This window comes from Kogia breviceps, chromosome 6, assembly GCF_026419965.1.
Source record: "Kogia breviceps isolate mKogBre1 chromosome 6, mKogBre1 haplotype 1, whole genome shotgun sequence".
In the NCBI taxonomy this organism is placed as follows: Eukaryota; Metazoa; Chordata; class Mammalia; order Artiodactyla; family Physeteridae; genus Kogia; species Kogia breviceps.
This window is the reverse complement of record NC_081315.1, coordinates 8,915,019-8,941,986: the sequence shown is the minus strand read 5'-3', so window position 1 is coordinate 8,941,986 and position 26,968 is coordinate 8,915,019. Positions and strand designations below refer to the sequence as shown.

The 26,968-nt window shown below is 41.7% G+C and overlaps 1 protein-coding gene across 1 annotated transcript in view; it reads left to right on the top strand.

Moving 5' to 3' along the window:
* GPRIN3 (GPRIN family member 3) overlaps nt 1-25,261 on the top strand; it is a 70,969-nt gene extending 45,708 nt beyond the window's left edge. The window contains exon 2 of the mRNA XM_059066842.2: nt 19,478-25,261. Coding sequence (XP_058922825.1) covers nt 19,592-21,946 — 2,355 coding nt within the window. The 5' untranslated portion in view covers nt 19,478-19,591 and the 3' untranslated portion in view covers nt 21,947-25,261. The remainder of the gene's footprint in view (nt 1-19,477) is intronic.
* The last annotated feature ends 1,707 nt before the right edge of the window (nt 25,262-26,968 follow it).

Sequence of the window (26,968 nt, the reverse complement as noted above, 5' to 3'; positions counted from 1 at the left end):
TGTTCATAGTGTCAAATCCTTCTGATTCACAGCCTCACCACTGTAGCTGTCCTTGAGCGTTGTAGCCTCCGAAATGTTTGCCTTCTCCCTCAGTGGCCGCTTCCCCGATGCACTCTTATCCTTCTCTGCTGTGCCACGTTCCAGTGTGTCATCGTGCTGCATCTTGTGTTCTGTCGGCCCTGAGCGATCTATGTGATGAGTTATTGTTTCTCCTGTGTGTATCTCCATGCATGAGATGTATAGGAAAGATGCCATAGCCAACGAAAAAGTAAAAATGCCAAATATGTTATAATACGTATGAGAACAAAATGTCTTTGAAAGAGTAAGAAATAGATGAACCATTTGTATCTCAGTGTAGACTCAGTGAGGCCTACCTTTGTCTGGCAACTTTGATAAGTTAATTTGATTCTAGTTAACTGACCCTTGTTTTCTTAGCATCAAAGCAAATTGCGTGGAGACTGACTTAGTCACAAAGATTTGATATAGACCCCAGAGGTTATAATGTTAAGCTGCCTTCTTCATCCCTGAGAAGCTGTACTAAGACCACCAGATAAAGGGAAGTCCTTTATCTTTTTTTGTCCCACTCCTTTTGTCCTTTTTATGGTAAATCAGTTTATCATATCCCTCTCCTCACCTCCTTTATGTTTTTTCATGTCACTATGTACTCTGCTTTGGTGACTTTAAAGTGGTAATTAATCAATAGGTCTCATGTAATATTTTTCTCCCTGAATGAGAATTAAAGATACTCAGGTTGACTAAGAGAATAAATAAATGCTCAAGATTTACATGCTATTGGTTGGCTAAATTAAACTGACAGTTCTAAAAGTGTTTTAAGTGAAAGGGACATGTATTACCTTAGTTCCTCAAATATTTGATTTAAAGCTTAGTGCAATGAGAATCCTCTCGCTACAGAAAAATATTCCTGTCTCTCCACAACTATTTTTGGTCACCAATTATGTATCAAACCACATAGCAAAAGGTTGGATTCTTTGATAGTGCCTAATCATTGCCTTGAAAACGGGAATCCCTGTTGCTTAATCTATAGTTTTTTCAACACCTGAGTAGGCTTGAAGAACTGTGTTTTGTCCTATATGGGAGAATATGGTTCTAAATAATGGGTATCTTGACCTTAATCCAACCAAACTGTCATTTAGGCATAATCACCTCTTGTATCCTGCCTGCTCTGGTTAACAATTCCTGTAATAAATTTCACAGTTGAGGGATTAAGCCTTAGAAATGATTCATTATGAAAAGAGTGAATACCAACGACACTAGCCTTTTGGAGGAGGGAGGAGAAAGACCAGGCAGATTTGGTTGTAGAGAGATGGGGTGGACATTTTAACACAGACCTACTTCCAGAAAGGTGCCCTCAAAGAGAAATTTAGTGATACACTATTGAGGTGAATTGTTATCTTTTTAAAAACTGCTACACATTAAGCATGCTGGCCCACTGAAAAAAAGTCATTATTGCTCAGTTGAATAATTAACCAAATTTGCAGAGGAAATCCAGCAGCACCACTGCCACAGGAAAGATGAGAGGCAGGTGTCACCTACAATGGCCATCTTTGAAAAACATAATTTGTACTGGAGTATGAAATATTGTCTTAAAAATCAGAAGAGATTTTTCTCTCGAGGAACTAAACTAACTTAGAAATGTTTAGGGATTCCTTCCAGGTGGGAATAAATTCTGCCATCCCACCTTCCTTCAACCTTGATAACGTGTATATCCAGCAAACCTCAAAATCATATGCGTCTCCCTTTCTCCTTCCAGCTGATTTGCCTTACAATCATTCAAGAGCTTCACTGTTTTTCTTACTTCCATAGCCAGCTTCTCAAGAAAGGTATTTAACACCTGGCTCTCTGGGAGAAAAATACCCCTCAGATTTGGAGTTTGCCAGTGATTTCACTGATTACAGACTTACTGATTACAGAGATGTGGCCCAGTACTGCTTGTAGGCCTGCTAGTTCCATCTTTCACTGCTTAGGTACCTTAGTCGTGGCTCCAGAATTTCTATATAAAAGGGAATTGCAGGGCCATTGTAATTGCAAAGGGAGGCTGCATATTAAGTGCACTATTTTTATTGGATTATATGGGTTTGGAGTGAATTCAGGGGCATAAAGAGATCAGTGGAGAGTAGCTAAAGCCCCCAACCCCCAGTTCATGCCATTCACCCACCTTTGGCAACAGTCACCCATTAAAAGTCTTCCGGTCCAGCCTTGGTCCCTGTTCTTTAATCGTCTTGTCAACCTTCCCAACACCCTCCCAGTCACTCTCATTTGAAATCTTGGAATCATCCTTCATTCCTTCCCTCACCTTGCTTCCCACATGCCACCTCTGCCATAGTTTTCACATCACTTTTCTCTTACTACTAACGACATGGATGGACTCCTCCCTACCTTTTACGTGGCAGTAGCCTTGTAATTGATCTCCCTAACTGTGGATTCTTTTCGACTAGTCAGTGCAACTCGAAACCTGCTTCCTTTGTAAACTTTCTAATTGTCTCACTGGCCTGTTGGAAAAGCTCTGGTAGCTCAACTGCCCACCAAAAAATCCCAAATATGTCAACAAAGCCATTAAAGGGTTTCCAGTCTCACCTGATCTACCATATCAGCTTTTAGCTCCCAATAGCCACTTTCATGGAACTGCATTCCAGTACTGGTTGTTTTGCAGATAGCATCCCATCTGATAAGTCAGGTGCATGCAGGCGTGTACTAGCTGGTAAACATTTTCAGTGACACTCCTGCCTATGAGTACACTATGTTTAAATTTTCAGGGCAACCCACTCTTCCTTGAATAACTGGTATATTTTCCCCATGTCTGCGTCTTTCTTTTTGTGTCTGTGTCTTTCCCCTTTGTGCCGTTGAAATCTTCCCTGTCCTTCAAGGTCTGACTCAAATTCAAGTAGCACGTTCAGACATTAACAAACAGAAAGAGTAGGTAATACGCCTCAAAACAAGAAGAGAGAAATGACTGTGGCATGTAAATGGCTTAAGCCAGAAGCCAGAGAGTGCGTGGAGCCCAGGCAGGAAAGAACGCCAAGGACTGAGGACAAACAGTGACAAGCAATTCCTAGGAAAGGCATGTAAATGCTGTTGAACCAGAGATGTCAGGGTGACTGTAATCCTTCTACGGCAGCAACATAGAGGACCTACCTCAGTGGGGCAGGTTTAACCCCAGGTTTCTTCCCAGGCATCTAGTGGAGTCTAATTGTGTGCTGGGGGCTCGCGTGCAGAACGGGTTTAGACAGAGTAAAGAGCTGGTGTAATATCTGAAAACCCGGAGAGTGTGTCAAGATAAAACAAGGCCTGACCAATCACAAGCACTGAAATTGAAACTGTGATTAAAAATCTTCCAGCAAACAAAAGCCCAGGACCAGATGGCTTCACAGGCGAATTCCATCAAGCACTTAGAGAGGAGCTAACACCTATCCTTCTCAAACTCTTCCAAAAGATAGCAGAGGGAGGAACACTCCCAAATATCATTCCACGAGGCCACCATCACCCTGATACCAAAACCAGACAAAGACATCACAAAGAAAGAAAACTACAGGCCAATATCACTGATGAACATAGATGCAAAAATCCTCAACAAAATACTAGCAAACAGAATCCAACAGCACATTAAAAGGATCATATACCATGATCAAGTGGGGTTTATCCCAGGAATGCAAGGATTCTTCAATATAAGCAAATCAATCAACATGATACATCATATCAACAAACTGAAGGAGAAAAACCATATGATCATCTCAATAGATGCAGAGAAAGCTTTTGACAAAATTCAACACCGATTTATGATAAAAACACTCCAGAAAGTGGGCATAGAGGAAACTTACCTCAACATAATAAAGGCCATATATGACAAACCCACAGCCAACGTCGTTCTAAATGGTGAAAAACTGAAACCATTTCCTTTAAGATCAGGAACAAGACAAGGTTGTCCACTCTCACCACTATTATTCAACATAGTTTTGGAAGTTTTAGCCACAGCAATCAGAGAAGAAAAAGAAATAAAAGGAATCCAAATTGGAAAAGAAGAAGTAAAGCTGTGACTGTTTGCAGATGACATGATAGTATACATAGAGAATCCTAAAGATGCTACCAGAAAACTACTAGAGCTAATCAATGAATTTGGTAAAGTTGCAGGATACAAAATTAATGCACAGAAATCTCTGGCATTCTTATACACTAATGATGAAAAATCTGAGAGTGAAATTAAGAAAACACTCCCATTTACCACTGCAACAAAAAGAATAAAATATCTAGGAATAAACCTACCTAAGGAGACAAAAGACCTGTACACAGAAAATTATAAGACACTGCTGAAAGAAATTAAAGATGATACAAATAGATGGAGAGATATACCATGTTCTTGGATTGGAAGAATCAACATTGTGAAAATGACTCTACTACCCAAAGCAATCGACAGATTCAATGCAATGCAATCCCTATCAAACTACCACTGGCACTTTTTACAGAACTAGAACAAAAAATTTCACAATTTGTGTGGAAACACAAAAGACCCCGAATAGCCAAAACAATCTTGAGAATGAAAAATGGAGCTGGAGGAATCAGGCTCCCTGACTTCAGACTATACTACAAAGCTACAGTAATCAAGACAGTATGGTACTGGCACAAAAACAGAAATATAGATCCATGGAACAGGATAGAAAGCCCAGAGATAAAGCAACACACATATGGTCACCTTATCTTTGATAAAGGAGGCAAGAATATACAGTGGAGAAAAGACAGCCTCTTCAATAAGTGGTTCTGAGAAAACTGGACAGGTACATGTAAAAGTATGAAATTAGAACACTCCCTAACACCATACACAAAAATAAACTCAAAATGGATTAAAGACCTAAATGTAAGACCAGACACTATCAAACTCTTAGAGGAAAACATAGGCAGAACACTCTATGCCATAAATCACAGCAAGATCCTTTTGACCCACCTCCTAGAGAAATGGAAATAAAAACAAAAATAAACAAATGGGACCTAATGAAACTAAAAAGCTTTTGCACAGCAAAGGATACCATAAACAAGCCAAAAGACAACCCTCAGAATGGGAGAAAATAGTTGCAAATGAAGCAACTGACAAAGGATTAATCTCCAAAATTTATAAGCAACTCATGCAGCTCAATAACAAAAAAAAACAAACAACCCAATCCAAAAATGGGCAGAAGACCTAAATAGACATTTCCCCGAAGAAGATATACAGATTGCCAACAAACACATGAAGGAATGCTCAACATCATTAATCATTAGAGAAATTCAAATCAAAACTACAATGAGATATCATCTCACACTGGTCAGAATGGCCATCATCAAAAAATCTAGAAACAATAAATGCTGGAGAGGGTGTGGAGAAAGGGGAACACTCTTGCGCTGCTGGTGGGAATGTAAATTGATACAGCCACTATGGAGAACAGTATGGGGGTTCCTTAAAAAACTACAAATAGGACTACCATATGACCCAGCAATCCCACTACTGGGCATATACCCTGAGAAAACCAGAATTCCAAAAGAGTCATGTACCAAAATGTTCATTGCAGCTCTATTTACAATAGCCGGGACATGGAAGCAACCTAAGTGTCCATCAACAGGTGAATGGATAAAGAAGATGTGGCACATATATACAATGGAATATTACTCAGCCATGAAAAGAAATGAAACTGAGTTATTTGTAGTGAGGTGGATAGACCTGGAGTCTGTCATACAGAGTGAAGTAAGTCAGAAGGAGAAAAACAAATGCCATATGCTAACACGTATATATGGAATCTAAGAAAAAAAGTGTCATGAAGAGATTAGAGGTAGGATGGGAATAAAACACAGACCTACTAGAGCATGGACTTGAGGATATGGGGAGGGGAAGGGTAAGCTGTGACGAAGTGAGAGAGTGGCATGGACATATATACACTACCAAACGTAGGGTGGATAGCTAGTGGGAAGCAGCCACATAGCACAGGGGGATCAGCTAGGTGCTTTGTGACCACCTAGAGGGGTAGGATAGGGAGGGTTGGAGGGAGGGAGGTGCAAGAGTGAAGAGATATGGGAACATATGTTTATGTATAACTGATTCACTTTGTTGTGAAGCAGAAACTAACACACCATTGTAAAGCAATTATACTCCAATAAACATGTTAAAAAAAAAAAAGGTCTGAGAGTACAATGTATGAGAAAAACATCCTTCCCATTTTTACACCATGAATACTCTTAGCAATGGGAAACCCAAGAGTTTAACATGCATTATAAAATAGGAAACCTCAGGTCTGTGGAGTTTGATTTGGCAGTAATCGTGTTTCTCCATTCTGACTCTTCTTTACATGTTTTGCTAAGTTTTACACAGCTGAACTAAGACAATGTTTACAGGGTTTTAAAAGTACAAAAGAATAAAGTTTTAAAAATCACCCATAAAACTGCTATATATTGACTCACCATTTTACACATTTCCTTCTAATATTTTTTTCTACATATGAATTTTCTCTACCCATTATATTAGATATAAATTTCTCACAGCCTGTAGCATCACAAGTTACTGATATCTAGAAAAAATGAGGAATTATGAAAATGATACATATATTCCTAAGATTTTTTTCCTTCCAACTAAAACATTTGAATTTGCATCATTCACTAGCCTTTTGATACAGGGCAGATGTTTTCTTTGAGAATAGAACCACTAGTTGGAATTTTGTAAACTCTTTCTTATGTAAACTCATAATGGACTCTCAATATTTTTCTACTTCAGTTTTGTTAAAGTGAAGCAAAGCACTTCTAATTAAGAATGTTAAGTGTTTACAATTATTTTCCTCTTTTATAGCTGTCTCACCCATTCCTAATTCAATCGCTCCTTTTTTGTAGTCACCCACCTTTGTCAAGTCTTACCAAAGCATTCAACTTAGTTTCCAGGAAACAAAAACACTTTTTCCCTCAAGTTATCCTTTTAATGCAATACAGTTGTAGTCAAATGACGAGGTAACAAGAACAAGGGCAACTGGCACAGGCAAGTTCAGGAAGAGCCACTGACTCTCGGTCTTAATACAATGTAAGTGATAGAAGCAGAACCTGGCAGGACCCCCAGAGAGAGGGCTACCAGCTACAAGGTTCCATGAGTCATGAGCCTCACCAGTAAAGCCTGCACTGAGAGTGGAAAGCTCTTTAGCTGGGTGAGGTCATGTAGAGAGCTCCTGCCGCAGAACCCTCCAGTGAGCTTCATGGTTCACAAACACTTACCAGTCATTTTGTTGACTTCCTTAGGCTCAGGTCCCAGAAGTAGAGTTATAAGGAAGCTTTGTAGGACTTCAGAAGTGATCGAGAGTGGAAGGCAGAGGATTGGCGATTTAACAATAGGCTGGTCAGGAGGGACCTCACTGGAAAGGTGACACATGAGCAAAGACCTGCAGAGCCCTGTGCGATCCCTCCACCTGATTTCACTCCCCTGCCCTCCTACTCAGCTTCCGCTGCCACGCTAAGCTCCTCGCTCTTCCCCACAAGCTCCTGCCTCTGCACTAGTTGTGCCCTCTGCACCCGGAGAACAAAGGATGGGACACAGTGTACAAGGTGCCGTTGGTACAGCAATGAACGATCTACTACCTGAGATGAGAGGTGGGCCAATCACTTTGGGTTGATGTGATCAGAAAAGGTCCTAGGGAGATATTATCTTTCCAAAATGCTTTGCAGATTTTCCCCTCTGGCTGTCTTTAATGTGCATACGTCATGAATTCATTTTTACCTCCCATTTGGCGCTCTTGGACGCAGTAGAGTGTGGGTTCAGACTCACCTGAATTTGAATTCCAGCTGTGCCACTTACTGAATGTGCAACTTTGGTGAGCTGGATTTCTCTGAGCCCCCGTTTTCTCATCTGTAAAATAAAGATAATAACCCTCTTTGAAGCTTGCTGGAAGAAAAGTAAGTAACCTACAAGGTCTGGGAGATGATGAGAGGATATCACTGTTACAAGAGAAATGGCTCAGATAGTGAAGGACCTTTTTTAAACTGTGCTAAGGAGCATGTATCTTATCTTATAGGCAATGGGGAACCATTAAAATGGTTTTGCACAGAGAAGTGACATAGTACACGTTTGTTTTAGAAAGACAACATGAGCAGCAAGTGGAGGGTACGTTTTTCAGAACTGGCTAAATGAGACCAAGTAGTGTGATATGGCACTGTGGTGAGATGTGATAAATTCAGTTAAGCCTGGTAGAGATAGAAGAGGTGGATTTGATAACTGGCAATTAAAATGTGTTTTCTAAACTTTATGTCTTAACATGTAGTTGATTCTCAAAGTATCGGCGAAATAAATAAATTTTTCTTGATCATTTTCATTGATGGTTTGACCCAGTTTCCCAGAGTTTGGCTTTAGGTCATCCTTGGATTTATTGTTTGAGGTATATATGATTTGAGGACCAACTGCTCAAGCTACCAAGAATAGGAAAGGAGGGGGGAAAAAAAAAGAAATCAACTGATAAAAAGGAGTCAGAGAGTCTGGGAAAAGAAACTTAAGTAAACTTTATTTTGTGGCCCAACAGACATTGCTTTAAAAAGCATTTGTCAACTGTTGACTTTGAAAAATAATTACATCATCTAGCTTGAAGCTTTGTAGATAACAAAAATGGATAAAGAAATTATGGTTTATTTTTATTTTTATTTATTTTATTTATTTATTTTTTTTTGCGGTATGCGGGCCTCTCACTGTTGTGGCCTCTCCCGTTGCGGAGCACAGGCTCCGGACGCGCAGGCGCAGCGGCCACGGCTCACGGGCCCAGCCGCTCCGCGGCACGTGGGATCTTCCCGGACCAGGGCACGAACCCGTGTCTCCTGCATCGGCAGGCGGATTCTCAACCACTGCGCCACCAGGAAAGCCCTATGGTTTCTTTTGAACTGGTGGCATTCTGGGCTGATCTTGCAGAGCAAAGAGCAGATGGAAAGAGTGTGGAAGGACAGAGCGACACAAATCCATCACCAATGAGAGAAAAGCTTCAGGGTGTCAGCATGTTCAGTTTTGCCTGGCAGGGGGGCACCAGCTTTAAAATGTTTAATTATTTGTGTATGGGTAATACATTCATATAGTTTAAAATTCAAAAAGTACCAAAGGATATAGAATGAAAACTCTTCCACCCATCCTACCCCCCAGGCACCCAATTACCCTCCTCTGATAGCAATTTCTTACTTATCCTTGCAGAGATATTTTATGTATATACAAGCAAAAGATATTCATTTTTCCCTTTTTAATACAGTTGGTAGCACAGTAAACGTACTGCTCTGTATCTTAGGGTTTTTTCTAACTATCATTGTGTTTTTGTTTTGTTTTATTTGTTGTTTTACTTAACACTATATTTTGGAGCCTATTCCATATCAATACATAAAGAGTTTTGTTGTTATTAAATCAGGCTGCTTGTATATCATTATATGGAAGCGCCATAATTTTTGTAACTAACCACTCCCTATTGATGAACATTTAGATTGCTTCTAACCTTTTGTTATTTCATGCAGTGAATAACCTTGTACATATATCAATTAGTACACTTATTTATTTATTTTACTCATAAGGTTACCTAAGTAGTAACTAAGGCAGAATTGTTGAGTCAAAGTGTATTTGACCTTGTTTTTTGACCAATAGTGCCAAATTGTTCTCTATAAAAGTTGTGTTAATTTACATTCTCAAAAAAGATTTGCATTCTCACAGGTAGAGCATGAAGAATGCTATCTTTAGCTTGAGAGCAGAAAACTGTATCGTTAATTCATGTGTACCTGGAGTAAATTGAAAGGGTCTCACATAAACTCACAGGTATTCATTCTGAAGATGTTGTTTCCTATCCAAGGTGATAAGTTTGTCTCCTAGATCAGTGGCTCTCAACTGGGGACAGTTTGGCCTCCCCGGAGACATTTGGCAATGTCTGGGGACATTTTTGATTGTCACCACTAGGAGGTGGAGGTGCTGCTGGGATCTAGTGGGTAGAGGCCAGGGACGCTGGGAAACACCCTACAGGCACAGGACTGTCACCTGTCTTTCCTGCCCCACAAAGAGTTATCTGGTCCAAAATGGCGGTAGTGCAGAGTGAGGCCATATGCCCTAGATCAATGGCTACATCCTGCTGATGGTACTAAATACGTCTTTTACAAAGCTGAGGATCCCTGACTCTGAGACCTAAGGTCTGTGCCAAATAAAATAACGAGTCCTCTGTGCTTCTATAGTACATTTGGTTTTTGTTTCTTCTCCAACACCTATATTGTATTGAAATTAATGATTTATAGGAACTGTGAGCTCCTCAAAAACATGAATGTATCTTATTTGTATCTGTATCCTGAATATCCGCACAAAGCACTCAGCTTATTAAATGAATGAATGGATGTAACAGTACTTTCTAGTTGTCTCAGTATGACTTAAGGTATTTTTATTTTTCTCTCGCTTCTTTTTTTAAAAATTATTTATTTATTTATTTATTTTTGGCTGCGTTGGGTCTTCGTTGCTGCACGCGGGCTTTCTCTAGTTGCGGCGAGTGGGGGCTACTCTTCGTTGCGGTACGCGGGCCTCTCATTGCAGTGGCTTCTCTTGTTGCAGAGCAGAGGCTCTAGGCACATGGGCTTTTGTGACACGCGGGCTCAGTAGTTGTGGCGCACGGGCTTAGTTGCTCCGCGGCATGTGGGATCTTCCCGGGCCAGGGCTCGAACTGTGTCCCCTGCATCGGCAGGCGGATTCTTAACCTCTGCGCCACCAGGGAAGCCCTATTTTATTTTTAATCAAAGGCCATTTCTTTTACTCTTATTTGCTCACTTTCTCCTAATTTCAAATGTCCAGTTTTCTTTAGACTTACGCAAGTAATTTTTTTCTAGCCGACAGAGGAATTGTACCAGGAAGTGTCAGCTGAATAAGCAACACGGGCCTCTCCCCTGACTTAAACTTCCGTAAACTGTGGTTTATTACCACAGCATTAGTCACTTAATTATATACTAGCTTGCTCATTTATACCTTCTGACTGAATTTGTCTCGTCTCCTCAAATGGATTGAAATCTCCGGAAGGGCGAAAATCAAAAATTGTAAGGACCTCAGTGAGGCCTAACTTAGTACATTACAGTCTATAAAGCAGGAGAGTAACAGGTTGTTTAATTCTCTCTCTTTTTTGTTAATCACAACTCAGACCAAACCCAGAGAAGATCCTGACCTCAGCAAAGAAACTCTTCCTTCTCAAGGGCAGAGCACCCTAGATTCTCCCAGACCCTTGGGTCCTCCGTCCTCACCAACAGCAGAGGAGCCAGGCGCGGGGCCCTGAGGGATCTGTCTGCTTCCTGACTTAGCTTTCTCCCACCTCCCCACCTTGTTCTCTAGGATAGAAGAGCCCCGACTGACCGGTTCGTGCACAGCTCGCTTTTCACATCTGTGTCCATCACTGCAAATGCCGCCACCACACACTTTCCCAACTCAGCAGGACTAAAGGCCCCAGTGTGACTTGAGCTAAACACAGAAATCCCTTGTAAGCTTTCCTCCCCTGCCCGCTAGCAGGGGTCTCCACTTAGCGGCCCCCGCCAGGCCCACCACACCTGGGCGGGCACGGGGCCTGAAGGACGGCGGGTGGAGCCGAGGCCTTGTTTTAATGAGAAGCCCCTGGTGTGGGTGGGGAAAGGGCATCGGCGGAGCAGCAAGGTCGGGGAGAGCTAAGCAAGGGCAAGAATCCTTGTTTGTAAGGCTCAGTGGCGCTAATTGGATCCTGCAGAAAATTAGGATGCAGGGCAGCTTTGATCCTACCTGAGTTTAAAATGCAAATACAAAAAAAGTGCAAAAGCCGAACTGCTGGGTTTATTTCCAATAGCTTGTAGTTTAACTACCATTTAGCCCTGAGATCCTGTCGCTTTCTCTTTCCAATTAAAATAAGCTTGCAGTTGAAGACCTTCAAAGCTGAATTGTGAGAGAAAAGGAAAACATTCAGATTTGAATATCTATCAGGCAAACCGAGTAAATGATAAGAGACAGCTTGATGAGGGAAGGTAAAGAAATAGCAAAACTTCAAGATTTTAATCATCTCTTCCCTAGAAGAGTTCAAGTTTAAAAAATACCTATTTCAAGGCCCTTATAAAACAGCAACTTTGATATCTAGCTATGAATTATCTCCACAGGTAGGAAAGTGGAGCTATTGAGGGGTTAATTTTTGAAGGTTACTAAAACCTGAGTCGACTTTGCTGAGAAAGAACCCAAAAGGTCACATTTCCCACGTGATCTCAAAAGAATAGAGCTCATTGTTGTGTTTATTTTCAAGTTAGCTAAAACTTTCCTCTTCAAATGATAGTCTTTGGGCAGGGGTTTGGGAGAACATATAGTAAACTTATTTAAGTGTCAGAAAGTTTAATTTGGACTCTCTAGAAAGAGATTGCATAGTTTCCACCTTCTTAAGTAAACGATGCCAAAATAATAATGTTTAAGTAATAATAATTCCCGATTGTGTATCTGTTATTTTCCAAGAACCATGCAGAGCATTTAACTTATTTAAGCTCTATAACAACTCTTTGAGGCAGGTAAATTCCTTTTTGTGACATTTTCCAACGCCTTAGACAAAAGGATAGTAACGTGCAGTCTTGGAAAGGTTTCCAGACATGAGCCTCCTAAAACTATCTGCAAACATGTATGTGTGCGCACGTCTGTGTTTCTATCGAGAGTCCATGGTTTTCATTAGCTTCTCAGAAAACTCTGTGGCCCTTAAAACATCCAAATTGGATTAATCATTATGAAGAGCAGGAACTTCTGTGTTGCCTAGTCTACCTCTCTTAGCTTGAAAAAGTACGTGGTTTCAAGGCTATGTTTTCTGAGTTTTCTCTTGTTTCCCTCATTGTCTGATGACGCTTCTTGCCCAGGTCCCTGAGTTTGCCTCCAGAAAAAATGCCCGTCTCTGCCCTGTGTAAAATTGATTAACAACTTGGACTCTGGAACCAGATGGTCTGGATTTAAATCTGGTCTCTCCCACTTACTACTTGCATGACTTTGCCTCAGTTTCCAGCTCTGCAAGGTGGAACTCAGAGTAGGACCATGCCCCTAAAGTTGTTCTGAGGGTTAAATAAGTTCAGATAAAGGACAGTGTTTGGAATATAGAAAGCAATAAGTGCTTGCTGTACTGTGTGCTTCTAATCTGTTGTGAATTTAGAAGCCGTCTGTTCAAATCATATTTGACGAAAAGGGAGGATATATTTGGGGTCTTCATGCTTCTTAAGGCCCTTTTTACTTCTTGGTTTTTTTCCAGCCCTGCTTACCATGGAATTCAGTGAGATAACAAGCCATGTATTTGTTTTTCTGAAACACTGTGGAACAAAAGAAGAACTGAATAGGGAAGGAGTGTAGTGTGTTTCTCACAAGCCTTTATTAAGGTAGTCATTGTAACTGAAAGTCCACCGTTGGTGGCCCTAAGCAAAGCAGCCCACCTGTCTCTTCAGCCCTTCTGATTTGCTTTAGAGGCAGTTCGAAGGGAAGAACCAGTTTTCCAGCTGGTATCTTTGAAGAGTGCATTTGAGGCAGCTATTAGCGTGAGGGTATGATTTTTTTTTTAAAGAAAGAAGCAGCAACTGCTTTTCCCAGCCTGTGGGTGTTTCCTGGGATTGAATCACCTCCCCTCAAAACTGAACTGGCAGGATCTGCTGGGTTCAGAATGCAAATGATCCAGGCAAACGTTCCCGATTGAAGGAGGCACATGAAGTTGGATTAAATAGGATACCAGATGACATTCTTTTCTTTATCCTTTTCTTGAGGATTAATAGTCTCTTACGTTTCACCTCACTCTCCTCTAAGGGTCTTTGTACCATCCATCTGAAGGCTGCTGTCCGATGGGTGGAGACGGGGATACCAAGGTCCCTATAACACTTTCCTGATATCACTATAGAGATTTGATGACATCCTGGAGCCCTTGTTCTAGCAGTGCAGCCGTCGTGAAGTGGGCGAAGGGAATTGCTGCCCACTGGATTACCACCATGGCCTGCAGGGAATCAGCGTCCCGCTGCTCTGGAACTGCCAAGCCTCTCTCCATTCTTTCCGTCGAATGCTTTTCCCACCGGAGCAGCTTTGGAGCAAGTCACAAAGGGCTGAGATTCCCTGCTACCTGTCTTATGAAGCAAGGGTGTCTGTTATGAAAATAGGTAGCGTGGCAGCGTAGTGGAACCTCCTATTTTCAGACTGAGCAGAGGTGGTGTCAGCTCTCAACAAGCCGGGCTTTTCATAAAGTGACCAGTTATGAAAGCCGTTGAAGTCGGTGTTAGTACCATCCAGCCTGCTGCTTAGTTGCAGACAACTTACAAAAAGAGGTTTCCCTCTCCTTTGAAGATAGATGGATGAAAGATGATAGATATACTTTTTTTCTTTCCATTTTCTTTCCAGAGGTACAGATAACAAGAAAGCACATAGAAGGGGCCCAGGCATCACCATTGATTAGAATTCAGTTCCACTGGCATTAGATGTATTCAGCCTTGAGTAGGTTACTTAATCTCTGAACCTCAGTTTCCTTCCCTGCAAAAAGTGGTTAAAGTGCTCTCTGCAGGCTTGCTGCATTGCTGGAACAAGGCTTTAAATCTTTGCTCACAACTTTAAAGGCAAGAGCTCCAAAGGGACCTGCTGTCAAGAATCCAGTTCCCAACAGACTTAAAGACAAACTCACTTAGAGATACCATTAGCTTCTATGGGATCCATGCCCAATTCAGGAAGAAGGCATAATGCTCCAGAGACTCTTATAAGAAATTCCATATTTGCTGAGGACGAGGAGGAGACGAGGGCTCCTTCCTTTACCAAACTTCAGTCCCTCTCCTCTGAGCCCACTTCTTAACTAGGCTTCAGTCTTGGGCTTCCCGGCCTGTCCCTGCAGAGCCCCGCTAAGCCGGTGTAGAGAGAATACTCCTACCCATGGTGTCTGCTCATTCTCAATATCCAATCAAATTCCTCCTCCTTCACCCAATATCCAATCAAATTCCTCCTCCTTCACCATCCCCCGGGGGACATCTGATCGCCTGGTCTGCCTTCAGCGATAGTCCCCCTATCCTTGAGGTCCGTTCTTAATCATTTTCCATCCACTGACAAACCCCCCCCCCCAACACAAACCTACCCCTTGGTTATAAATCCCCACACATTCTCGTGTACGTATTTGGAGTTGAGCTCAATCTTTCTGAATCTTCCTTATCCTTTTAACAAGTATAAGAATAAATTTTTCTTTTAACAGAGATCAAAGCTTAAATATGAGGTTTTTTAAAGAGGCTAACACAGTGCCAAAGTGGGACCGAAAATTAGGTTGGGACGTCTACTATGTCAGTGCCCTTACAACGAAGCTCTCAAACGGAGCTGCGCAGTGGAGCCGGGGTAAGTTATGTAAAGGAGCGGAGCAGGCTGGGCGAGGAACGGGCAGTCTGGAGTCTGGAGCGCCCCCGCCGCCTAGAGGGACTGCCCTTATCTGCGCCACCTAGTGTTGGCACCTGGAAATGACCTTCTGAGTGTGGTTTTTTTTTTTTTTTTTTTTAAGAGAAGCAAGCGAGAAATCTGGATTTTTATGAAAGATCAATTCAAGGGACAAAGAAAGCAAAGAAAGGGAAGGAAAGAGGAGAAGGGCAAGGAGGGAAGGGAAGGGAAAATCACACAGGACACACACACAGACCTGCAGGAGGAATTTATGCAGCCTGTGGATCACCTGTTTGCAACCTCATTTTGGGGTGTTATGAAATCTTATCACAATGGAATCCCATTGCTTTTAAAGACTTTTACTCCTCACTCTAAACCACCAAGTAATTACATTTTTTAAATGACCTTTTTGTCCGGCCTATTAGAGACTATAGATTTCTGCTGTTTGGCTGGTGAGGAGAGGGGCAGGTGAGGGAGGGCTGCTTCTTGAGCTTAAGCAGTCTTTCCGGGGCTCCTGGAGGTGCTGTGACCATTACAATAGCAGATATGTTTTGAGTAGTGTTGATTTCCTATCTACCCTTGAATCAAGAGATTTCGAATTACAGGTGATAGCCAAACAATCTGGGCTTTTCTTCCTGATTCTTTTTTTTTTTTAAATAAATTTATTTATTATTTATTTATTTATTTTTGGCTGTGTTGGGTCTTTGCTGCTGCGCACGGGCTTTCTCTAGTTGCGGCGAGAGGGGGCTACTCTTCGTTGCGGTGCGCGGGTTTCTCATTGCGTTGGCTTCTCTTGTTGCAGAGCACGGGCTCTAGGCACATGGGCTCAGTAGTTGTGGCTTGCGGGCTCTAGAGCACGGGCTCAGTAGTTGTGGTGCACGGGCTTAGTTTCTCCGTGGCATGTGGGATCTTCCCGGCCCAGGGCTTGAACCCGTGTCCCCTGCATGGGCAGGTGGCCACTGTGCCACCAGGGAAGTCCCGCTTCTTGATTCTTGAATTGGTGGATAATTTAGCCACTATTAACAAAGCAAACAAAAGAAAACATCCTTTCAAAAATAAACCAGTACAATCAGCTCTCTGTGGGAAATGGGGGTAAACTCAGTGACTTCTGAGAGTTTAATGAAGTCCCTCATCTTTTCTAAGTCTTTCAACTTTCAACTGCTGAACTCTGAGGTGCTCGTATTTTACAGTCCTCTTTGGGAAGCCAGGCTTCTTGGCTCCAGCCGAATAACACAGGAGATGTTCTGTCCTCCTGGTTTATTAGACCTTCCAGCTTTTTGTAGCAGGTGGCCAATGTACTTGTTTTTAATTGTCTAAACCTGGATTACAGATACATTAAAATCTCAAAAATAAGACACAACTATGTTCTTATTTCTAAAAATAGCACTCTTTTAGATTGTGTTTTCATTAATATTTCATGCCATGGGTTAAATTTTCTTTTTATTTTGAAGTTTGGCAGGGCTTAATAATGGCCATTTTGGGGAGAAATGGAATCAATTAACACCTTTTTGTGCGCAAGACCCTGCACTGTGTCCTGTGGAGTGAACAGAAAAGAATCAATAAGCTAGTTCCCTTACCTCCTGAGACTTGAAGGACTTTGGGAGAAATGAGGCACTTATACAAGTAACAGCGGTACAAAAACAGTACATAAAAAGCACAATACAAAGGATGCAGATGGCCATAGCTGTAGGATTTTGAAAAGAAAGACTTTATGACCTGAAAGGCCTTAGAAGGCTTTCAGAAAAGATATGGGGTTTAAGTGGGGCTTTGAAGAATGGATGGGCTGTTTGAGGATGAGGGGCTCAGAGAGTGGACTAACGGTATAATAAAGACAGGTGCGAAAGAGGGAGAGGAAAGATGGACTGGCGCCACAACAGGTGATTGCGATAGAAAACTCCAGAAAGGAAGAAATGAAATATAAACCTGGGGACATGGTTTGAATGAGCAGAAAGCTGTCAAGACCAAGAATATTTAACCCATTAATATGAATAATGAAATCAGAAGGAAGATCTGGCTTGGGGAAGAAGATAAGTTGGATTTATTGTTAGACATCATATGATAGATCAGCCAAATAACATTGACCCAAAATATAAAATTATTTATTTTCAAAATCTGGGCTCAACCAGATTTGCCTTTGCCTTACTTTGACCCTAAAGCTGAAGTTAAGATTGTGCTGTTTGATTTATTATCCAACACATGCAAAACAGTAGGATCTTTGATTTTTGAATCTGGAAGAGTCCTTAGAAATCCCATAATTCATTTTACCAATGAGTTAATTGGGGATGCAGAAAGATTAAGTGATTCCCATGAGGTCACAGAACCTATGAGTGATAGAGGTCATATTAAAACAATCATCTACTAATTTCTGAACCATTGCTGGAGTCTGGTTTTCCTTTCTAAAAAAATGTTTATGCATAAGCACACATGAATACATTTTCATAAATACTTTAAAAAATGCAGATATAATTTTTAAAATATACTTTTAAAATCCAAAATACTTCTGGATACCTCCATCTCTTTTCCCCTGTTTCCAAAGTCATCACACACCCTCCATTTACCACCTAATATGTCTCATTCTGTATATTTTTAGAATTTATATAATCATACACAAACATATCTGTACACACCCACATAACACATCCATATGGAGTGTTTTAGGTCATTGTTTTACAGAAATGAAAACATATATATGCTTTTCTGTACCTTGCTTTTCTCATTCAACCATACCTTGGGGAAATTTCTCCCAAGTGAAAAGTTATAGTCTAATTAACTGTTTATTTTAATGGTTGTATAATGCTCTACCGTAGAGCTTTGTCATGATTTATCCTGCCTTTCCACCTAATCAAGGAGATCAGTTTATTTTGAATTTTTTGTCCCTACAAATAGTACTTCAATAAACATACTTGTACATATATCTACATATGCTGGTATTTTATTTCTATGGTTAGGATCACTGGGTCAAGGACGTGTGTATTTTTAGTTTTAAAAGCTAAACTGCTTCCCTAAGAAAGCTGCAATGGTACACATTTGCACATACAATTAATGAAATTCTTCCCTTCACTAGATCTCCCCAGGCCGTGGTGTTATAACCTTTTTTTTTTTTTTAAGTTTTTGCAAGTGCAGTTGGTGTAGAGTAAAATTTCATTGTTACTTTATTTGCATTTCTTTGAGTACAAATGAATTTGATCATCTTTTCATAAGATTGTTGGCTATTGGATTTCCCATCTTGCAAACTGTTCCTTCATATTCTTTATCCATTTTTCCAGTGGATTATTTTGTCTCCTTGTACGTTTTTAAGAGCTTCTGCTGTATTACAGATATTTTTGCCTGTCCTCTAGGGTTGCAGTCATTTCTAAACCTGTCGTATCTGTTCATCATCTTTTGCCATGCAAAAGTTTTGTCATTTTTAAGTCACCTATGATGATGTTTTCTCTCATCGTTTTTGTATTTTTCTGCCTTGCCAAAAGAAGCCTACTTACCCTGCCCCTAGATTATATTTATGATCCTACATTTTCTTAACAGGATTATTTATTTGTTGAATTAATTATTTTCTATTTTAACCTTTAATCTAAGTCCATCTAAGATTTATTTTTGGAATTGGTGTAAGATAAAGATCTAGTTTTCTTTTCTTCTGGTTGAATAGTTTGCCAGCCCCTTATATTAAATAACCCATCCTTTTGTCACCAAATTGAAGTGCCTTTTTTGTCATATATTAAATCCTCATTTATATCTGAATCTACTTCTAGATATTCTATTCCACATATCTGTTTAGGCCTATTTCAATACTTATTCATTTGATTACAGGAGCTTTATAGGATTTTCTGATATCTGGTAAATCGGATTACTCAAATGAGGTAGTTATCAAGTGCGTAGGTAAATACGTTAAAAACCTATTTGCTAGACAGCAATGGGATGCAAGCAGAAACTAATATATCAAAATAATACCTGTATAATTAAAATAATTTTTCCAGAATCTTTCTTCCCAAGATCTATTTTTATATCAACAGATATGGGAAGAAAAGTTTTCATGGGCTTATGAGATCTTATACAAGTGACAATTTGGTGTGGTTTCAATCCGCAAATACTGTACTGTATTAATGGTACTGTTTCCTTGATTCACAGATTGGTCCTTCAGAAGAATCATCTCTGATTGCATCTTCACTCTGAGCTACGACTGCTTCCCAGCGGGAGCGCTGCTCAGGGGAGAGCTCTGAGATTTTCCCGAAGAGAAATTCCATGGGGACTGTACCTGACCCTCTGAGATCGGCTAAAACTTCCCTGATTGCAGCTTCTGGAAAAGAAGAGGACCTGGGAGAGGTTCAGGCTGCTTCACCTCAGCCTCAACCAGCCATCCTGGGTAGGAACACCAATGGCCTTTCTGGCACTCCTGCAGAGCCAGACCTCAGTCCCAGGACAGCTGCTGAGGCCCTGATGCAGGCCAGTGAGCATGACGCCAGGCAGCCAGCCATGTCGTCTGCTGGCATTGTCGGTGAGGTGGGGAGAGCATCTCCCACGCTCAACTCTCCTGGCAGTACCCAGCTGCCAGGGAGCAGGGAGCCCGCAGCACCGGCCCCATGTTCTGCGGCAGGAAAGGATCTGATACACGTAACATCCAGCGTGCCAGCCAATAATCAGCACACCCACCCGGCCATCCCAGGGGACCAGCCCACCTCCAGCCTCCCATCAGGACCTGAAGACACCCTGGTGAAATCACAGAGAACTGCAGATGGCGAGCAAACTGAGAAGTCAAGCTGTCTGGTGGGAGGGATCCGTGACAAAGATCAGGCGCCCCCGTATTTCCCTTCTCAAGAAACAATCCAGGGAATGGTGCAACCTGCAGATACAGCAGCCAAGGCGTTCAGTCCTGCCCCCGCTCCTGTAGGTGGACCTGACGGGGAAAGGCAGCAAGCCGTTTGCGATTCCCAGACAAGGTCCTGTGAATCTCCAGCCAGAGAAATTAGATGTTCGGAGAACACACCAGCCTCTCCCACAGCCCCAGACGCCCAGGCCTTGACTTCGGTGACACCTCAGTCATCCCACCTCCCTAGCAAAGGGTCCATGTTTCCTCCAGATCCAGAGAAGATGCTGCTGCCAGCACAGCCTCAGGGGTCAAGGTTCAGAGAAGTGAGTACAATGACCAACCAAGCTGAAAATGAGATCAAGGACGCTTCCCCCAGGGCGCAGCAAGATGCTGAGGTGCAGGCAGTGGCGAGTGTCGAGAGCAGATCGGTGTCCACCAGCCCCAGCATTCTCGCTGCGTTCTTAAAGGAAACCCCCGCTCCAGAGCAGTTCGAACAACAAGAGCAGCTGCGCGTCGTCTGCCACGGCAGTGGCCGCATAAGCCACACGTTGGAGCTGTCTGCAGGCACCCCAGCCCCCCGGGAGGTGGGTCAGTGCCTTGGCGTCACACCAGAGGTGCACATCCAGTCAGCTGCAGCTGTTTCTGCGGCCTTCCGGGGGGAAGGTAAATCCGTGAGCCTACCGGCTGAGGCCCTTAAAAGCTCATCAATCAATGTGGCATCCAGTAACACTCAGGCTACATGTAAAGAAGGCGGGAGGTCAGCAGGAATGACCCAGGTGGGGCAAGAGCCCACCTCTAGACAGCTTTGGGGTGCTAATTCTACCGCCCTGAAAACTAGCCTCAGTGACCAGATTTCTATCGGTGCGGGATGTCAAGCTGAAACAAGTCACGGATTAGGGAAACTTGAAAGGAAGCCATCTGAGTTTGCAGCGGAAACCACCAATGGCCCCAAACCAGATCCCGACTGGAAACTCTCCAACTCTTGTGGCCCTGCCGGAAGAGCTGACCAGGCCGGGAACTTGGATCTCACGAATCAAGGGGCCACAAGAGAGAAGAAGCTTGCATCTCCTCAGATAGTAAGAGAACAAGAATCTCCCGGCATCGATATCCTGGACCCGAGGGCAAGGGCAGAGGCCAAAACTGTACTTCTCAATCCTAAATCTCAAGAAAGTAGAGGCACCGCATCAGCTGCCAGTCCTACACCCTCCCCAGTTAGAAGGATCCAGGAGGGCATCGTGGAAGAAAATAGACAGCCCAAGACAGCCGCCAGCCTAAGCCTGCCGTCCGATTCCATGGGGGACTCCAGTCCCAGTTCTGGCAAGAGAACCCCTTCTCGCTCCGTCAAAGCCAGTCCCCGCCGGGCCAGCCGGGTCAGCGAGTTCCTCAAGGAGCAGAAGTTAAATGTGACGGCAGCTGCCGCCCAGGTGGGACTCACTCCGGGAGAGAAGAAAAAGCACCTGAGTGCTGACTCCAAGCTGCAGTTGAAACAGTCCAAGCGTGTCCGGGACGTGGTGTGGGATGAGCAGGGCATGACCTGGGAGGTGTACGGCGCTTCCCTGGACCCAGAGTCCCTGGGCGTCGCCATCCAGAACCATTTACAACGACAAATCAGGGAACATGAGAAATTAATCCAAGCTCAAAGCAGCCAGAGCCGGAGATCCATCTCCTCGGATACTTCTTCAAATAAAAAGCTCAAAGGCAGGCAGCCCAGTGTTTTCCAGTCCATGTTGCAGAACTTTCGACGGCCCAACTGCTGCGTTCGCCCTGCTCCTTCTTCCGTATTAGATTGAAAAGGAACATGTACGGGAGCCCTTGTATACTTTTACGGTCTTCATAGATATCCCTCTGTCTGTGTCAAAGCTTAGTGTTTTCTGAGAGACCAGGAAGAGAAGGCATTAACTTGAGGAAACTGCTATTAAGGATTGTGGCGTCCTTTGACTGGGGGTCCATAAATAATACATCATTTCAGTTTGAAAGAAAGAAAAGAAGCAAGCTTCACTGAAGGTTTACGACCTTAATTAAGAGGAAATAACGTTCAGTGGGTTTTTAAATATGACGTTGCTCATAGACTAACATGATCATTACACGTGTCATTTTGGATTACTCACTCAATTTATCACACTGTGGTATTTCCATTAAAACCCCTGCTTCATATTAAAAATAGCAAAAACACGGTTATACTTTCTAGTCCATTGCAATAAGAATGCTGATACCACACAAAATTCAAGTAGGTGATGAGAAATATCATGTAAAAAATGGAAACAAATTTGACTCATTCCTCGGCCAGAAGATATTAAATAAAAGCATTTAAATGCATAGAATGCCAAATGTGAAGTAATATTTGTAAACATCTGCAGATAACCCTTTTTATGAACCTTGTTATACCCGTTAATAAACGTAAGAAAGTCATATTAGCAAAAAAATTAGCACAGCATTTGACTGTGAATACTGCCCACATAAAACATGAATTTATATAAACACATTTTCCTGCACTGAAGGAAAGGGTCATCCCTGTGATTGTAACTAGATTAAATTCATATTTCCTTACCCTAGAGGAAGTACGTGTGACTGAATTCTTGAAGAGAGTCCTCAAATTATCGCTAATGCTAAATTTTACGTTGTTCAGGTGTTCTCCGATGACATTCTACTGAGAAAGGTATGGTTCTGGTAAGGAATTATAAATAGCCAATTACCAAACACTTCTTTCTGTGTTGAAAAAGAGAAAGCCTCCTGAGTAACAAAAAAACAGCAGGTTTCACCTGAGACTCCTATAAACAGGATGCATTTTTTTGTTTTGTTTTGATTTGGTTCAGTAGCTTCTCATAGAAAACGTAGTCAAATAGGAATGAGCTCGCTTACTGTTTTTGTATGTAGACTAATATCGTCTAGTTACTTACGTCTAATGTGTGGTAAAAAGGTAACCTCTGCAAGCCTCTTGATTTTAAGAGAAATACCATCATATGTCATCCTTCAAACCCAATAAAAGAAGCCGCCTTTACAAAAACATGCCTTGAGCTTTGGGTGGCCTTGGGCCGTGAGAACACAGGCACCCGTTTGAGCTGAGCCCTCACCCGGCTCCATAAGGGGAGCGTGACCTTGGGGCCCACGAGTGCTGCGCAGGGGGCCCTGGGCCGGGGCGACCAGCAGTGGCTTGAGTCAGGGTAGTGAGGAAAGAGGCGGGGTGAGCAAGGGTCCTTGAAAGGCTGCCCCTCCTGGACTCGCAGCGAGGTTGCTGGTTTCCACCTTGCTTTTAGACAATCACTGTCAGAGGTTGCAGGGGCATTGGCTGCCTTCTCTAAACGCACTGCCCTTGATGAGCCAGAAAAGATTGTCTGGCCGTGCATTCTCTCTCCGGAGATTCATAAATGCCATTTGTGCAGTAAATGCACAGTTTCTGTTTTGGCTTTTTTTTTTTTTTTTAATTCCCTTTTGAAGATTCTGAATATATGGGGGTGCAGGGATCTCATACGTAAACTTTAACACCACAGGCTACACTGGACATAAATTAGTAAATAGCCATTGGTTCCTTTCAAAGCCGTTGGACTGTGGATGATGCCCGTATGAGTAGACCGGTCACAGGATTCTCCGAGCCGGAGCATGGCAATTAGAGATGTTAGACTTGAAACTTACAATGAATTTTTTAGTAAAGCGCATGTTTCAGTTTCTTACCAATTGGCCTCTAGTAGGAAGGCTATCTAAAGTAGAAATTACCAGCAACTTAGCAGTTAAATTATTATTAATGAATTGAGTCTAAAACTCTCTCTTTGGGCCTCAAATACCCATGTGTCATAGTGTTCACGTCGCTTCTGTAGAAGATGCCTTTGCCAGCATGTAACCTCCCTCCTGTCTCGCTCACTGGCTGTCTCCCTCACACGTGCTGTGTACACACGGAGGACACCTTCTGTACCCAGTGGCAGCTGTCAGCAGTACCCAATCCCGTATTGGCGGGCCCCAGGTCACCCTCTGCTCTGCCCTGGCTAGAACAGGCTGTTCCCTGCATTAAAATAGGAGGAGAAAAGGAAGAATTCAGCATCTGGTAATAATATTTGTTTTCATGAGTTGGGAGTAACCGCGTGATTTATAAATAGTAAAAGGAAACAGAGGCCGAAGAGAGTTGTAGGCATTTGTCACACATTAAAAGTAAATTAATAAAATTCAGTGAATGAAGACTGAATTTGGTGTTGTAATTATGCCCCTCAAATTAAAGGTTGACGTGTGATGGAGTCACTTTAGCTGATTTCCTTTGGGACTGAAACTAACCTTTACTTCTTAATCTTTAATTTTTTACTTTCGATCTTTACCACACTCTAAAGACTGTCACAAAATGTTATAAAAGCTTTCTTCTCCCTTACTGAACCTTATAGAAGGAACAGCTTTGAAAAACAAGTCACAGAAGTAGCTCATCCAGTGAACAGGAGCCTATTTAAGACAGCTCTGTTTCCGCATTATGATCCCCTAAGGACCCTCAGGACAAAACCTTGATTTGAAAATGTTCTTGCACTTCGATCTGTGACACAGCATACACATCCAGGACATCATTTGTGGTTCCTTAGGTTGATTCAACAAATGAAGTTTCAAAATAATTTTCATGGCAGACTCTTTGAACTTGCTCTTCTTTTCCTTACCTGCATGACACCCAGTGGGTTGAAAGCTGTTTTTCTCCTTAATTTCTTTTCGTTTTGGTCCTTTTTAATGCATTTTAGATGTTGAAATAAATGGAGGAGATATTTTATTTTATTAAGTAAATAAGTATAAGATATTTTTTAAACCAGTAGCGAAAGAGAGATGAGTTCGAACATCTAAATGTTTAAAATGTAAAGATGCTTACCCAGTGAATATTAGGATTTTTAATTTAAATATTGATTTTCTATCTTTATGACTATATGAAAAATGTGATCGCTTCAACTGTCATATCTATGTATCTTCAGTGCTTTTCTAATTATGTCTTTCTGGATTATTACCCGTGATGCCACAGACCAACTACCTTATATACAGTAAAATCCTAATTAAGCTTTGTGTTTTGGATCCGTGGTATAAGTTAAACATTTTTTTAGGTCAAAGTTAACCAGAAAGCTTTTTGTTTGCATCCAAAATTTATAAAAATATTTATTAAAAATATTACTGTGTTTTCCTACCTTGACAAGTCAGCTATATTGACTACAATTTGATTTTTGATGACGTTTAATCTATAGAATTGTCTAATATTTATTATTTTGGATACCATTGTTCTCCATGTTATAGGTTTAATATCATAATTGAAGTAAATTGGACCGAATATGCATGTGTAACGTATACCTAGAGGCTGAATTTTGGAACCAAATTCTTAATAAGAGCTTATCTTAAAGTAGACAGCAGAAGAGGAAAACAGCTTTGGGTTGCATTTCAGAGTATTAAGGTTTTATAGTTCCTAGTTTATTCTAATGTTCTTCCTCTCATCTCTAGGAGTTCCTATCATTCGGGGAATACCTGTATATATACGCCATGAAGACTAGAATACGATGTGACTTTAAAATTTGTTTACAGAGGACATATATCAGTATGCTGTTAATGTAAATTGTTTGGCTCTGTTGTATCCACTTCGTTACTGTTTTGCTGCCAAAATGTGAGAAATTGTCTTCTCTTCCTCCTACGTATTGTGCAAGTGTTAAAAAATTTGTCCATTTCTAGAAAGTACCACATAATTCACCACATCCCTTGTCTACTTTTTAAGAATCAGTATAAAGAAAAACAATACATTAGGGTAAGGTTTGCATATATGTATATGTGTTTTTACTGAAAATTGGGCACCTGGAGCCTCGTGTAGGCCTCTACCTGTCTGACTGACTAATCGTCTACAATGCTGCCATGGAGATGGCGCTGTTTACTCCCTCCAGCTTTGTCCTAAGTGGTATTTGAGAAATGAAGCCTGTGAACGTCCCTTTGTGATAGTAATGCAATGAACTCAGCAGTATCTTGGATAAATGAGCTGACCGTCTTGTCTCTACCCCTGTTTTGTCTACACCGTGAATCAGAAGTCTTGCCCACGTCTGCCTCAGTGTTTGCTGTTTTATATTCATATCTGAGCATTTTGTTTTCTGTTAGCAGTGTTCTTTGATTCCACGTGTGGCCCTTTCGGGTTGAATCTCTCCACAGGTGGGTCAGCTGCTGCCACCTGGCAAATAACAGGTGATATGCCGAATCTCCTGTCCATCTTTGTAACTATATCCTTCTTAATGAAATTCTGCAACCGGCTGAGTAATTATAAATGTCATCTGTGCAGACACGTGGGCTTAACGATGTCTACAAAATTTTAGACATTTTTGCAAAAGGGAAAAAAATAGTCTTGTAAAGACTGAAACAGATTTCCTTGAACTTTATCCTGTGCTTGGAAAAAACAAATTCTCCTTGGCTGCAGAAATAAATTTGATTTGCAAGAGCCAAGGACATAAAGGAAGATGGATGGAGGTGAAAAAATTCTGTCTCACAATCAGTGACATCTGCCAGAGTTCATTGCAGCTGCTCTTAAGTATGAACATTCACCAGCTAAACTACTCACTAGCCACAACCAAATAACCTCTCTCAAAGCAAATCCAACACATCTGTATATATGTATAGATAAAAACAACAACAAGAAAACCCTGGAAAATTGCTGTTGGCTATTAGGTAAATCAAGGTGATAATTACAAAGGACGCTGAGATAACAGCAGGCTTTGGTGAAATGACTGGAGGCCAGGACAGCTCGACAAGATGTTATTCCCAAGTTGGGTGTTTTTTTTTTTAAGACCCAGATATCTCAGTTACTCATCATGAGAATAAAGACTGTTGACAATGAA